The sequence below is a fragment of the Triticum urartu genome, chromosome 4A, assembly GCF_056163025.1.
Source record: "Triticum urartu cultivar PI428250 chromosome 4A, HENAU_Tu73, whole genome shotgun sequence".
NCBI lineage: Eukaryota > Viridiplantae > Streptophyta > Magnoliopsida > Poales > Poaceae > Triticum > Triticum urartu.
This window is the reverse complement of record NC_141876.1, coordinates 60,286,783-60,303,202: the sequence shown is the minus strand read 5'-3', so window position 1 is coordinate 60,303,202 and position 16,420 is coordinate 60,286,783. Positions and strand designations below refer to the sequence as shown.

Here is a 16,420-nt window from a genome sequence, read left to right as displayed (position 1 = left end):
ATAAAATAAAAATATTTTCGTTGACATTTGGTCTTACAGAAAAATTAATACAAGACTATATTACTTGTGTCCCAAATTACGTATAGACCCATCTGTCTTAGTTATATGTAAAGTATGCGTTTCATCGGTTGAAAACTAACTTCTAATGTTCTTCATCTATCTCGTAGGATTTTGACCAAGTTAAGCACCATCTCCATCAACCCAGTTATCTAGCGTTGTAATTGAGTCAAAAGACTTCTACAACCAGTTTTTGTGCCTTTTTCGGGCTGTGGAAATAGGTTGTCCCTTACCCAGCTTGTTTTAGAATCCAACCTAAAATTTTCGAAGCCTACTAGGCAGCTTATTTCCATAGACCTAAATAAGCCCAAAAAGAACTGCCTACATTTACCCAAAAAAGAAAAGACTTCTGTGTTCATTCAACCATTCACATTATTTTATCAAGTGAAATCCATGTCCCTCTCAATAGGTTACTATTTAGACCTAGGTTTATTACAGTTATGATTATCCTTTTTTGTAACTTGTGAGTAAGAGTAAGAGTAACCCAAATCCTAACTTATTAACTCTTTACGATTGCTTATCATCAAATTGCATGTCAAAGTTCTTGCCAATTCTCGATTGCCGGACTTATAGATAATAATAGTATCTACAGAATTAGGGTGGGCCTGCTTCTCCCCAATTTTCAATAAAAATAAAAAAATGGTAACTGGTGAACCTTTTCTAGGAGGAGGGTGGCATGGCAAGCAAATTTTTGTGGCAACTTTATGCGGTAGGAGATGGCAAATTCTGCTGTTTTTTGCCGCAAATTTTTTATTCTTTTCAAAAATTGCCACCCCGATACAACTTGCCATGGAAGACATTCACAATTGCCATCCTCCCAAGCGAACGTTCACTGGCTATTTAGGTCCATAAAAATAGTCCACATCAGCTTGTAAGTCACTTTCTGTAAAAAAATAAAATCTAGGACTCTTAGATGCACATTTCGGCGACCTAGTGCACCAGTACATCGACACGTGTTAGTGCACTCTAATGTCCACAATCGCAGGTGCCCCAGATACGGAATTATGAACATCTTGAATAACCGGGGATAATTTTGGGGCTTTAAGCTTCATATCTAAGCGCAAACTGAGCAAGGTACATCACGGAACACACCACAAGGCATTGGACAGGGATGATCTAAGGCTGTTCCATGATATTGGTTAGTATACATCAGACTATGAGCTCTGTTCCGAATGTGTTTACTCTTTTCATGTTCATGTGCTCTATGCATGCTTCGCTCTCTTCAAAATAATCATACTACTGGAAGATCACTAATATATCACTTCTTGCCTTTTCGCGCAAGGTAGCGCTCTCGGGCCGCCTGGATTTTACTATCCACATCAGATTGCTTAGCAGCTGCAGCTTTTGTCGGCGAGCCTGGTTGCTTCTCCTCTAGAGGTTCGTAATCTATCAACGCACTTGAACCGCCGCTGCAATAAGACACTCAAGGTTACTTGTCTAGCTAGCATTGTATCATGACACCGGAATGATAACCATTTGTTAATACATGGCTTTCATACCTTAATTTGTTTATGTTCAGTTTCTCAAGCTTCTTCAAGATTGGTTTAACCCAAGTCTGCTCGACCCCACAAACATTTCTCATGAAAGGGCGGGTAGTATTTATTAGTTCGTGGTAGACGACATACACAGGCAGTTTCCCGTATTCATCCCCTTCCAGTACAGAAGATGGATGCACCTGCATAAAAGGTGTACTTAGAAAGGTGCCAGTGGAGTTGCACAATTGAAGTAGCAGGTACAGTTCCACAAGAGGAGGTTAAATATGTCAATGAATTCTTGTTGCATGACACAACTGTTCTTCACAAATGATATTCAGCATGTCATAACTACGGTTTCCAAATGGCACAAACAACAAACTCGATGTCCCCTAGAATAAACTATTAAGCATCGCTGAGAAATAACTATAAACTTCAAGTAGCGACTGGCAGTTTCATTAATTCCAAAGGAAAGTCAAGACAGGCACAAATAAGACATACTCCCTCCGTCCCATAATATAAGAGCGTTTTTGACACTAGTATTAGTTTCTGCGTGTACTACTGGTTCAGTCTTACTTTTTAGCCCCTAGAATGCAAACTAACTGAATCTAACAAACAAATTATCAAGGTTATACCTGCACAAGTTGTGTCCTGTATCCAACCGTATGGTAACCATTATGATGAATCATCCTCTCAGCTAACTGGTTGCCATATCCTACACAAAGTGCTCTCCTCAATTTTCTGTAGTCAGGGTCACTCTTCTGTCCTCTCCTTGCTTGCAAATCTGTTGGACCTGAATTTTACAAAGCAAGTTTGCTTACAAAATTCAGTCAAAACTGGATGGGAAATACTCCAATCAGTTTCCAGCATCTCAGGGAGAGCAATGTACACGATATTTTAACTGATATAGACAACATGGTGTAGCTGTCATAATATCTCTTTTTTGTGCATAAATTGTGATTATTTGACGTGTTGTGCTGAAATTTCAACAGGAGACAGCATATACATTAATAATTTCACATGTCTGCTCACATTTCAACAATAGGAAGCCTTAATTCAAGGACAACAAATATACTGCCATTAGGCAACAAAGACTAATTATGTACGTGCACGGACAAAATCTGCTGTGCTATTTCAACAAACAAAATTTGCTGTTCTGTTTAGTTGCTATCTCATTATATTTAACTTCAAAATAAAATTAGACAAAATACAGCCTACAAATACTCTATAAAGAAGAATTTTGACAACATGATCTGAACAGATTATCCAAATTACAGAGAGCATCAAGCATCTATTGACTGGAATTTTATGCTCTTAAGATCATATGCACCCGCAATTTGCTTTAGTACTTGTACACTTGGGGGGAAAATACATGTCGAACATGTATACATTTTTCTTTCGACGGGTGAACACATGCAATTTTTTGTTGGCAAGAATATCACAATAAGTGCAGTGCCAAGAAAAAAAGAAGATAGAAGGATTGAACCCATCTTCTGTAATACTTATTTTTCACAAATTCTGCAAAGGCATATGCTGAGACATGTTAGGTGCTCCCAGTGGTGTTATCTAAATTAGTAAATTGTTCTATCTATTAGTTCCACATCACGATACAAGTTGAAATACTAAATCCTCAATGACGGATGTATCGGTTGCTTGTGTGCAAATGACGGATGTAATGATACAAGCTGAAATACTAAATCCTCAATGACGGATGTATCGTTTGCTTGTGTGCAAATGAGTTCCCACAGGTCATTGGAGTTTGGGACAAGATACAATCTACATGTAGATATAACTTTAATCTATTCTTCACTAATTGTCCTGCCACCTCAGCTCAGACCCAACGTTGCATGGTTTAGAGCTGATGGTGGAAGAGCATTGGGAATGCCCTTGTAAAGGTGTGGATTTTTTGGAACACAAGTCTCAAAGCCATTAATGGGTGCATGTGATCCTGAAGGCAAAAAACCTAAGAGCATATAACACTAGTCTTCACTCTTCAGCTTTGTTTTGAAGGTAATTCTTAGGAATCAAAACTGAAGCAATACATGTTCTTTATATAAAAAGCAGCTCTACCAGAGAGACATGTCTCGGTATAGGAGAAACAGGGGAACAGTTTTTAAGGGGTACTTTGTCAAGAATTTTGAGAAACAGAAAACATAACAAGTAGAAAACTGACCTTTAGCAATTTTTTGAATAATCTGACTTAATTGATTTCTCACATCTTTGCTGAATTTCATGCCCCGTACCTGCAAAGATAGTCTGGTGGTCAACATAAAGAACGAAACCTATTGTTTTGTACAAAACAAAGTGCGACTGCAAAGTCTTTCAAAGATATTATATAGATGCACGTCAACTTAATCATACTTGATACTTCTATTGTCATGTATGTAGCTGTAAATAGTAAACTATTCCCTCCGGCTCATAATATAAGATGTTATTACAACCGATATACTCACTTATTGGTTGTAATAACATCTTATATTATATTATGGAACAGAGGGAGTACAAGTTTAGGTAAAATGCCCAACAAATGAAGGACAAAGAACAGGTGGGCCAAACGTTGAGCAGTGAATTACAGGCTTAGGCATTGCCACACGTCACAAAATGGTATTGTTTATGAAGAGATAATTCCCTAGCTTTCAAGTAACTCACTCAATTTAAAATACTAGACGATCCTTACATTTAAACAAAGCATCAGAATCAAACCAGTATGATGTCAGCGTCCTCAGTTCTGTTGAACAAAATACCATTTCCCTTTGTCCTCTTAACAAACTCAAATAGAAGTTGTGGGCATAATTTGAATCATGAGACTTTGAGTCTTTGACAACAAAGTCAAGTCAATGAAAGTCCAAGCAACTAACACGAGTCAACAAGTCATAAGAGTAGAGAACATAAAAAAAGAAGTCAAGGAAGGCCCAAGATGAGAGAAGCCCGCAAGGGTGGAGGGATGAGAGGATCTGGTCCACCATAAGCTATGGACTCCCTCTCTCCCTAGTCCACCATGGACCAGTTGACCAACTTTGACCAATGTACACCTCCTACCTACCACCACCAAGTGTGGCCTTGGTCTTGTCAAGGACCCCTAGCCCTATATAAGCCCCCCATGGGCACGTACCCTCACTGACTCTCACTTGAATACAAACAAAGGGAGGGCACTAGAGCTCCAAAATTCACTCAGGGACCCTAGGATCAAGTTTGGGAGTCTCAAATGACTCAGGGAGCCTAGGTCACAACCGAACCTATTAAAAAAACATCGAAGTGTCAAGTTTGTCGGCGTACGACGACCTTCGATATAAGGTCGCCGTACAACCCCCTACGAATCATTGTTGTGATCACGTTACTAATGATACTGCCCTCTAATCTCCTGTTGTTATAACAATGACAACAGTTCTTGATACAGCTTGACTGTTCCAATAAGGTCCGATATGATTGCATGTATGTTCACAAACTTACAATGATTAATGCTCACTCATCCAAATTTTCTTCTCATCATATTTGAATCACAGTTTTATTTTCATTCACCTGTAAATCATGATCTGAGCACCATCTTGGATCATAGTCTGCTTGATCCCAGCTTTCAAATATTTGAAGCAATTGTACATGGTCACCCCAGCCAGAACCATCAGGGAGCTCTTGCCGTTTTCTCTTTCCTTCCATATCCTTGCTGTACATAAGAAGCAACAAGTTCATTACAATTGGCTAATGGGACCATTCTACATGAAATACATTAAAAACAACAAATGGTCACCTTCTAGTTTGCCGCAGTGTGATTTCAGCGGACAAGACTGCAGCAACAGTTAATGCCTGAGACAGACATCCCAGTTCATTAGCTTCAATCAAAGTCCTTGAAAGCGAAGGGTCAAGAGGGAGCTCTGTAAAAAAAATCACAGCATGCAATTTAGACAACCAAATCAGATTATTTAAAATTTACCAGAACAAAATAAACTTATCCTACATAATCCTTTTAATCACACAGCGAAAATTACTAAATAATAACTTTTTATTAACTACTTCACAGAAATCCTCCAATACCTTGGACAGTAAGATTTAAAACAAAGAGGACAATTTATTATCTAGCACTTACAACTAGTGATAGGGCATCATAGCAGGTGTGTAATTCAATTCATGCATATAGGTGTACCACACAAAAGCGTGGATTCGGGGATATACAAGAGCATTCCTCAACAAAATGTCAACACATGGTGGCCTGCTGCATGAAGAATTCATGAGCAACAGTAGTACAGTACCCACACGTACTATCCGCATGAACAGCTCATGTCGATCTCAAAAGGCACTTTACAACGAGTATTCATTTGCCTGATCTCAATTCTGTAGGTGATTTTTTGGTAATGCCCCAGCTTCAAATGGGCATAGGTGTAACCCCCCCCCCCCCCCCCCCCCCCACACACACACACACACAAAACCCAGCCACCCAGAGCTGCTTGCCGTTTGGTATAATAGCAATTTTCCTACAGACATCATTCAAGATAGGTTTGAATAACAATTGATTTCATGCTCAAACTTATACCTGCCATAAGGCGTCCAACATCTGTTATTTGCCCACTTTCATCAATTGCATCAATGAGGTATAACTGCCTCAAAGCATCTTCTAATGATTCACCTGCAGGTCATAAGCATTGGTCCATTAATAAGGAGACAGAGAAGATAATCCTAAATTTTATCCACCTGGATCACTACGGACAAAAATAATGGGGGTTTCCATGAGGGTCTTTGAAGTCACAGATTCCTGACAAGTGACAGTGAGCAGCTAATGACAGTGGTACGCAATTTCAGGAAATGCAATATTATAAACTGATGATAAAAAATGGCAAATGCAAACAGCATCTAACTGACCTATGCGCAATCACTTTTTTTAAGAACTTCTATATTGGCGTTCCTGTTAGGCTCGTGCACCACAAAACTAGTGTCATTGGGCTGACCAAGCATGATGCAGCACACTAAATTCTATAGTCAAGGCTAGACCCAGCAGCGCAAGAAAGGTGACTAAGTTATGACATGCCTGAACAAAGACCAGCCTGCAGCTGCTTAGGTTACCACACATAGTACTTAATTAGATGAAAAGAAGTTTTACGAAGTGAGCGCAGAAGGATTATTATGAATAAAAGATTCTGAATCTTATCTTACGTGATGGTGGGTCGAGGAAATCAAACTTTAGAATGTCGATATCAGGAAGATTTAATGATTTCAGATACAGAACACTTCCAGCAAGGGAGGTTCGTTGAATTTCTGGAATTGTAGCCTCGAGAAACTCCTTTTGGTAGATGGAACTTGGGTATAATCTATAACACTTGCCAGGCCGAGTTCTTCCAGCTCGTCCAGCTCGCTGGTCAGCTTGCACTCTAGTAATTCATGAAAAAAATCAGTGATTCATATTGTGTGTATTAAAGCTAGACAAAAAAATTGAGACAGTAGCTAGACATCTGTGAATGAAAGTAGTCTGGATAAGATGCAGACAGACAACCAGAGTGCATATCCCATTACTATTTACCTGCTAATCTCAACTACATCAAGTGAATACATTCCAGTTGACGGATTATACTGGCGTTGCTTTACATAACCACAATCAACAACAAACCTGGTGAAATAAGATATAGCACTATTAATAAAATGCCTCTCCGGGAATATCAAAATTGCAGGACATTTGAGTACTCAGCTATATACAGAAAATATTGCAAATTTTAATAGTCCGGTTTCAGTTGGGTAGTTGCTGCTGCATCAGCATTTTAGCATGAGAGGAAAAAAAACAAATCAAAAGCATCTCATTCATCCAAAGTAACACTGTGATTATAATACAGATAATTCGTTATCGATTAAAATCATTAATATATACTGAAGTTGATAACTGGATCACATCAGTTCTTAACAACTCCTGCAGGCATAAGACAGCTTTAATGTTTATCTTGGTGATATATATAATTTATTAACCATAACACTAACACCTCAGGATGCAATACAATGCATGAATCATGAATTCACACATACAACTAGCGCTGTCAAATGAAAGTTGTGTAAGTTAGATGGAAATTCATGGCGTAACAGGCAAAAGTATGCCATCTACATTTTACAAATCAATCTTCTACAAAATTCAAGTAAGCTAGTGTCGGAGATAAACAGGATGTAGTGATACACTAGTCCGTAAAAAATATGGTATTTGATTGATTATTTTCTAGAAAACCGCGAAGTCGATATAGATTCCCTAATTTAGAAACACAACATTTCAGTAATCAAAATTAAATATAAAAACAAGAGTATGGAAATGGAAACTGGACGTATGTGCACTTTAACTGATAATGTTTGCTTGCTTACACAACACCATCTACAGTTAACGAAGTTTCAGCTACATTTGTTGCAACAATGAACCGTCGACAATTTGGAGGTGCTGGAGAGAATACCCGAACCTATAAATAAAACTCAACAGATCAGCAAGAATTCTATAGGTATCAAATGCTTACGACCAAAGTGAAATCAAACCAAACATACATAAAACAAATGGATGCTGCTAAGCAAAGAGGTAAGAGAGCAAGATCATGTGCATAGTTAACACAAAACCTTAAATAGGTAATATTGTAGCAATGTGATAGCTCAAAGATAACAACAGAAAGGTTCACAAAACAAAATACACTATCAACTAGCAATAATTGATCGCTAAGAAACAATTGCAAAGCAAGGCAATGCAACATTCTAAAAGCATATGATCATGAGTGAAAGACGAATCAGCTTCTCATAGTATACAATTTTTATTAGCAACACTAGGAAAACTTTATGAAATAAATCGAACTTTTGTCAAATTGTCGGTTTTAAAGTACTTCGTACAGACCCCAAAAAAAATCAAACTTAAGTTCCAGGAACTTATAGCTAAATTCTTAAAAAAAAAAAAGAACATGTCATGATATTCCTCTTAGTTGAAAGTCTTTATGTGATTTGGAGTGATCGATGTGCTCGGAAAAAAAATATTCAGAAGACCTTACTACAGGACCATATGGTTTTCAGATGGATTGACATTATATGTTCCAGTAAGGTATTCAGGAGGCTTGTAACTGACACATACCAGAAAGTTTTATTGAAATGCTACAAATAGTAAAACTTGATGTAAATTATAGGATTCAACTATTCATGCAGAAAACCAGCTGCTCATCCTCAACTAGAAAAAGTACAGGCTAATTTGCAAAGTAAAGAGAGAATTTATGCGATAAATATTGCTTCATTTCAGATTATGCGAGTGCACTGTGAATTTCAAAGTACTTCAAGTAGACCGCAAAAAAAGTCAAACTTAAATTCTATGAACCTAATTGCTAAATTTTAAATAAAAAACATACCATGAAATTTTTGTAATTGGGAGTTGGGACCTTTTTAAAGTGATTTGTAGCTACACATGTGCTGGGAAAAGAGCACACCCTAAGATTTCGAAATAAAAACTGAGAGCAAGCTAGCATTCATGAGATGGATATGTGGAAAGTTTTGGGGTAAAAGATTAAGGAAGAAAATATGCAACGGGAGATTAACTGATTGCCTGCTGTTCAGGTGGCAAAGAACCATGGAGTGGTAGGACAAGAGCATCCATACAAGATCCTTCCTCAAGATTTTGAATTCTTTCCTCCAATTTTGACACCATCTTGTCGATGTCATCCTGAAAAGGATACCAACAAGTTTGTATAAGTATGACAAAACAATAGTAAGGGTTCTGCATCCAACACATAGCCCCTTCAGTTATGCAAAAATACTCCCAGACATTTTAAAACCATATCAATGACAACATATGAAAGTTCTACAGGTATTCCAAAATTAAAATTATCAGTCACTCTAGATGGGAGGAATAAAATACAGTATCAAAATTCAAAAAAGAATCAGGTAAGATAATCAAGAGAAAATATTTTCTGAATATTTTGTTCTCTTATAAGAATAATGTGTAATTTGGTCACAAATTAGGGCCAAGTGGTAGTAGGCAGTAAAACCATCTCAAGTAATTGTCTTAAAACCTTAAGGACAAACTGGGACTCTCGGTATTATTGAATACCAAAAAACACAGGGACTTTTTTGCAAAATTATTGACGGCGGACGGGCAGAAGCACTAATGACATTATTAGTAGGTATATATAGATATAGATACACTAACAATGCAAGAAAAGAGGACAAACTAATATAAACTGCAATTAAATCAGCTAAGAAACAGGTCAAGGTCTTTCCTTAGTGTCAAAGACCACATAATGTCCTTCAAGTTGCATATAAGATAATGAGAGCATAAACAGTGGCCAATTTTGAGATACTGACCTTTCCTGTCATAAATATTAATACATCCCCAGGAGCTTCCTTAACATGTATATCTGTTGGAGAAAAATCTATGGGTATTATTACCGAAAATAAGATCTCCAACAATTATATAAATCATCAGGGCCAAAACTTTAAACAAGCCTAAAGACATAATTAAATGACTTCCCTATAATCGATGTTAGTTTCCACCAATAATTAGTCATACAATATAAACATTACTCTCTGATCATATTTATGCATGCATGAAATAATTTCCATGCCACCAAAAGGCATGCAGGCAGTTAGCTGGCAAACCTGTAGTTTGTATACGCCTTCATGTCAATGCCCTTCAAATTTTTAATAGTGTCAAATGGATAAGAGCCAAGGGAATGACCCAGAAACCAGTAGTACATGACCCTCCCAAGGCTGATCTTTTTGACATAGCAACTCACACCACCACAATCCCACACTTGCACCACCTCCCTTTACATCAAAGACAGTGACAGCCACACGATGGCAACAAGACGACAAGGGAGGCAAATTGCAGCCAGTACAGTGGCAGAATCAACAGCGGGGAGGGGGTTTGTCAGTGGTCTAGGATATGTGGGTATCCTAGTGTTTGGTGGGGTGTACAGGACCTACTCATCAGGGACAAAGTGCTACTACTTAAGGGAATATTCTCATCAGATGTTGAACCAATCACCAATGGATATGTCAAAATCAGACGAACAACTATGAAAGGGATGGAGTCATCCTAGATTATCAAATCCTCATGAGAGCAAACATTTTATTTTCTTTACCTTTTCCAAATAATAAGAGCCCTTTGTTGGATAGTATATTATATAAAAACACATGAAATGATGTACGATATGCATACATTAATGGCTCAAATGGATATTCTTGATAAACTTCTCCACAGTGGTTAAAGTTAAGCCAATTTGCAGGGATATTCTTGATAAACAAAGTGGCTCAAATGGCTCAAATGGATATTCTTGATAAACACATGAAATAAGTAGAAACAGCCAAAGTGAAAAAATGGTCTATTTCAGAGAACATGCAAAAGCTTTGCACATCTTATCTTTAAGAAGAGAGCACTGAGTCCATACAAGACAGCCGCCACTGCAGACTGGCACACAAAAATCTCACAGCGGTATCTACCTAGAAACAGAGAAAACGAATGGAAACAAGCCTACTCTCACTGCGGTTTCTAGAGCTAGAAACCTAAACAACAGAAGTTTGTTAGCTGCACTTGGATTCAGTTGGACTTGCAAATTGTGCTTTTCTGTTAGAATGATAGAGTTAACTGCATTTTTGTATTACGACCAAGTGCCTTGAAGTCTTAAAATAATAAAAGGAAATGGCTCTGCCCCTACACACTTTCGTCTCTACCAGCCAATTTGACCAACGCAGTATCCAACAGCAACTCAAGGGGTACTGACCTGTTACCCGCATACCACTATAAATCCAAATGCCCTCTTGTACATTCACGACATTAGATCAAAATCTTAGGTCTGCTGACAATGAATCAATTTCTGATTGATGTAATGGAAAAGTGATGAATACATATAGCTATTTGCCTACTTAGGAAGCACCAAAAAAATATTGGCATTCTATTGTAAAAGTTTATAACTGCAATAGTTACACAAACAAAAAATTATCCATACCTATAGCTGTTCTGAGAGAAGATTCAATATAATTTGTTGGACGATCTGTGCTGTAAAACTTCTCCACAGGGAATATAGTTCCAGGGATGTTCAACACAGGACATCCAGAGAAGAAATTTGACACTTTCAAACCATCGAGAGTCGCCGAAGTGATGAGAACTTTCAAATCTGAAGCTCGATGTTTGATCAATCTTTTCATTAAACCTAAAAGGATATCACTGTAACCAAAAAAAACATCAAAATGAGCCACTACAGATAAGTTCACAATCAACGCCACACTAAAACAAAGGAAGAAAATAGCATCATTTCAAGACTATGGTAGCTAGATTACATTCACAGGTTCCCACAACCAGATAGCTGGTCCTGATGAGTATGTTATTGGAAGTTTGAATCCAATTTGTTATTCTCTCATGTGACTTTTGAATCTGTTGAGCTATGCTGCAGAAAGTCGGGGTAAAGATAGAATAGTATCAACTCATGCAGAACAACGAGTGTGAATATGTGATTATCAGCATTAAGTATTTAAGTGTGACTGCAAGCTATCTGGTGCTATCCTAATCCATGTGCTCCCTCTTTCAGTTGTTACCCTAATGTTTAAATTGCCAGTCTTCCGATTACCTTCTACTCCCCCCCTCCCATAATGTAAGACGTTTTTTGACACTACACTAGTGTCAAAAAACTTCTTACATTATGGGACGGAGGGAGTATTATCAAAGCAGCAATAGCATGCCAGTGGTAAACTTTCCCTAGAGCCTCTCACCCCTACAACCCAAGTAACTCTACTTCGGTACAACATCAACATATGCATCCAAGAGCTAGAAGTTACTTTATGTTTGCAGTCAGAGGCCATCTCATCTAAAGAGTAACCAAGTAAGCATGTACTAGAGAAAATTACAATTTAGGTAATGTGTTACTGTTATATATTACTTCCTCCGTCCCATATTAATTTGCGCTCAAACGGATGTATCTAGCACCGAAATATTTCTAGATACATCTATTTGAGCGTCAATTAGTATAGGACAGAGGAGTATTTGAAAACATATATTAGTGAGTGGTCAATTAATTATTTGGTATGTACTGTGCAGTAAATTCCTACTAGTCGAGAAAGAAGGCATCAAATAGGATAGTACAAAGTTCATTTTAACCCAAGTTCACAACTCAGATTATAAATTGGACAGAGAAGCCAAATTGCTAGTATAGGTTACATATGTTCAAACTCAATACACGATATGATAAGAGATGCCGAAATAACAGTATTTGGTCATCCTACTAGTTTGATAGCTTCAAAGTTCTTACTCTATTGTGCTATGCATTTATGCTAGAGCTTGGCAAACTGTACTTCAATAAAACTTGATTAAAAACACTCTAAATTTTGATAAAGATTCCTGTAAATCTGTGTAACATAAAGATGACCATACGTGTTCAAGCTACGTTCATGAGCTTCGTCCAAGATAATTACTGAGTATTGCTTCAACTCAGGATTTGAAAGGCTTTCCCGCAGAAGAACACCATCTGTGAGGTACCTACGAATTGATTCAAAATATTCAATCCAAGAACTCAGGACATGCTTAAGTTACAAGAGAATTCAATCTTTCTGAAGCTTACTTGATCTTAGTCTTTTCTGAAGTTCGGTCTTCAAACCGAATAGCATAACCAACTTCTTCCCCAATGGAGACACCGAGCTCTTGTGCCACCCTCCTGAAAATAATTGAAGTTACTCTCGGCATTCCAGGTATCATACAGGGCAGTTCCTTCTAGGTGTTTATGCTCTTAATGTATTTTCTGTGCAACAAAATGATACTCCAGTCGAGCATTATGTTCCTATTGTAATTTGTAATATATCAGAGTTTGGTATCTCCACGGGCATATAGACCCATACATAGTTCTTGATACACAATCGATTCGATTGCATCCTCCTCCCAATCCAGCCAATTGACCTAAATGCACCCTCGCAGCCCACAAGGAAGACAAAAATGGTAGCATGATAGATCAGGAAGTAGAACCATATGCTCCCTGCCTCCCTGGCGCCTACCTCCCACGCAACTAGCCCACACTCTAGCAAATTGAACTATGCGCGCACGCTTGGGAGAGAGGGGAGCACCTGGAGACGGAGACGGCCGCGACACGGCGGGGCTGGGTGACCGCAATAGCACCGCGGCGGGTGTAGCCTCGACGGTGGAGGATCTGGGAGAGCTGGGTGCTCTTGCCGGAGCCGGTCTCGCCGATGACCACGATCACCGGGTTCGCCTCCACGGCGGCCACGATCTCGTCCTCGTGCTCCGAGATTGGCAGCACCGGCGGCCGCGACGGCGACGGCGACGGCATCTCCGAAGGAACCGGGGTGCTAGGGTTTAGTTTTTTTTTTTTTTGAGCCACTGGGCTGCGCAGAGGGCAGGCAGATGGTCGACGGCTTTCAAAGTTCAAGCGTGCGTGGTTCGGGCGCGTCTATTCTTCGCCCAGTCGTTCTATTCCACTCACAGGAGCTAACCGGTTTCGGCCGGTTTTTGTAGTGGAACCAGTTTTTTTAGCCCATTTTTTTATGTTTTTCGAAAACTTTGTCTGTAACGTATAGCTAGCGCAAGAACATGCTGCGGGGCGACGGACGGCCAACCATTGATCCACCATGCAAATCACACCCGCGCTGTGCAGATTCTGTAAGTGATGTCATCGACGACTTCGCAACATACACACGTGTCGCGTGTTTCCTAATTCATAGATTAAAAAGGCACGAATTTAGAAGAATGAACACAGAAAATGTTTAAGAAGTTCAAATTATATTCATGAATATTAAAAATATTCTCTTTTTGAAAAAATATGTAAATAAATATTTAAAGGATTTCATGAATTGTTTCAAAATTCTCTTTGGATTTTTTAAATGATCATAATTTTTAAAGTGTTCTTGAAATTTAAAAATATCCATGGATTTATTTAAAAAATCATATTTTTTTAGAAAATGTTCATGTTTTTTTGAAAAAGAAGAAAAACAAAAATCAGAAGAAAAAAAGGTACTCCCTTCGTTCGAGAAAGTTTGTCCCTCAAATGGATGTATCTAGCATCAAGTTAGTCCTAAATACATCCATTTGAGGAACAAATTTGGGACAAGTTTTTTTGGACAGAGAGAGTATGAAAGAAACTAAGAACTGGTAGATTAGCAACACCAAAATTCGCGACAATGACGACGATGACAACATGGCCGAAGGTAGCAGGGTGCTTGGGTTTATCTTTTTTTTACCTTTTTGTTTTGAGCTACTGAGCTACACCATAGCCTATTTCAAAGTTCAAGCATACACCCTATTGGGTTGGCTTGTCCTACAATACTAAATTTTTGCTTTGCAAACGTTTATATATTTCAAGTAGGTATATTCCAAAAAAATGCTATTCTTTGCTCGTCGGGAAGGATAGAACCTACAACGTGCAAGCAGGATGGATGACCGGGTTGGCCGGCCCAACTACGACAATGGGTGCGCACAAGTTCCATAGATTCCTGATTCTTTTTCTATCCTTGTTTTTCTCCTTTTGTTTTTTTCTCTTGTATTTTTCCTTTTAACCTGGTTCTCTTCGGTTCTTTCCTTTTGTTTTCCGTTTCTTATTTGATGAGCGTTTTTCTAAATCTATAAAAAAAACATGAACAAATTTAAAACTCACACATATTTTTTAAAACAAAATGTGAATTTTTTTTGGAGTCATAATGGTTTCCCCAACATCAGTAACGAGTCACTCTATGAGTGTGTTGGTTTTCCCATCACGAGTCATCTCTTCTCTAGCATGCTAAGAAAGAACTTATATCTACTCCGGGAAGGGACATCAGGTGAATATCATCAATTAATCACTTCACCTGGATTATTTGTCATATCTTCCTCAAAAATGCATGTCTAGGAATTCCATCAAGCACCTAGCAGGCATAAACTACCATAGTGAGAGAGGACATGGAAAGAAAAGAGGAATTCTTTCAGTGATGATAGTTATATTTGATTTTAAGTAGAGGAAGAATATTTGCACTGGAGTTAGAACATTAGTCCTACTTTTAGTGGTGTTGGATAGCAATACCTTCGTGGACCTCTAGTTGTGGCGATCCTCTACGGCGGTGGCATTTTTGTGGCAAGTAAACATACTAAGGTGGACGACAGGCCGCTGACAGAAGCAATGAACGAGGCGGAGCGTCCTGGTGGTGAAGGGCACAGGCCATGGGCGGAGGCAGATGGTTTTTTTAAACATGAGGAACAGATTTTGCCTCATTTCATTGATTAAGAAGGCGATTTAGGATTACAATGCCCGCCTGAGGGTGGAAATACACATAAAGAACTACTATCACGCCATGATCGATCTCAAATGTTTACCGCCGATGATTCCTAACACATAGCCTTCCGCTTGATGTTGGCAAGGTATAAATATACCGAAATACCCAAGCATTCCTCTCATTTGAAATTTCCCACAATGTGAGCATCGCAATGGATCGTCTAACTTTTTTTTATAATTGGAAGGGATCACATGCGATGTTATAGAATCAGACGCCTTCTCGCTTAAGTGCACATCACAGAGAAGTCCCTAAAGGGAGTAGAATTCCATTAGGTGACTTGTGTTGAACCCAGATAGTCCTGGCCATCTCAGGCCCGGCCCTGTCGGCCCACCCAGGCCTGGCCCTAAAATCCAGGGCCTAGGCCCAATGGGCTTGACCGTGGGCTGGGCTTGGGCCTGAGTTTTGAGCCCACCAGCAGGGCTTGGGCTTAGCATATTGACATTTTAAGGAAGAGGCCCAGCCCACGGCCCTAAGCCCTAAGGGCTTTTCAGGGCTTTTTACCAGATGGGCCGGGCTTGGGCTTGAAAAGTAGGCCCGATGGTAGGGCCTGGGAGGGCCTGGGCCTCAGTTTTCTGCCATGGGCTTTTTTAGACCTGGCCCAAGCCCGGCCCGGCCCGGCCCACGGCCAGATATAAACCCGGGTGATGTAAATCTTACATATCCCA

General features: G+C 39.0%; 1 protein-coding gene across 1 annotated transcript; it reads right to left on the bottom strand.

Annotated features, from left to right (window-relative positions):
- Positions 1–1,169: 1,169 nt before the first annotated feature.
- Positions 1,170–13,878, bottom strand: LOC125550631 (RNA helicase family protein). Its single transcript, XM_048713662.2, has 16 exons — positions 13,560–13,878; positions 13,064–13,156; positions 12,877–12,981; positions 11,459–11,676; positions 9,816–9,868; positions 9,058–9,174; positions 7,854–7,945; positions 7,036–7,122; positions 6,672–6,886; positions 6,055–6,147; positions 5,275–5,398; positions 5,049–5,190; positions 3,703–3,772; positions 2,165–2,322; positions 1,557–1,732; positions 1,170–1,466 (listed from the first exon to the last, which is right to left on the bottom strand). The coding sequence occupies exons 1-16, from the start codon at positions 13,781–13,783 to the stop codon at positions 1,316–1,318; spliced, it is 2,118 nt and encodes a 705-aa protein (XP_048569619.2). The 5' UTR covers positions 13,784–13,878; the 3' UTR covers positions 1,170–1,315.
- Positions 13,879–16,420: the final 2,542 nt, after the last annotated feature.

Bases quoted from the DNA above. Each gene is read 5' to 3' on its own strand.
- LOC125550631 (XM_048713662.2), bottom strand. From the start codon at position 13,783: ATGCCGTCGCCGTCGCCGTCGCGGCCGCCGGTGCTGCCAATCTCGGAG. The intron at 12,982-13,063 runs GTAAGCTTCAGA...ATCAATTCGTAG, and splicing joins TCAGAAAAGACTAAGATCAA to GTACCTCACAGATGGTGTTC. The intron at 5,399-6,054 runs GTATAAGTTTGA...TTTTTTTTACAG, and splicing joins TGTTGGACGCCTTATGGCAG to AGCTCCCTCTTGACCCTTCG.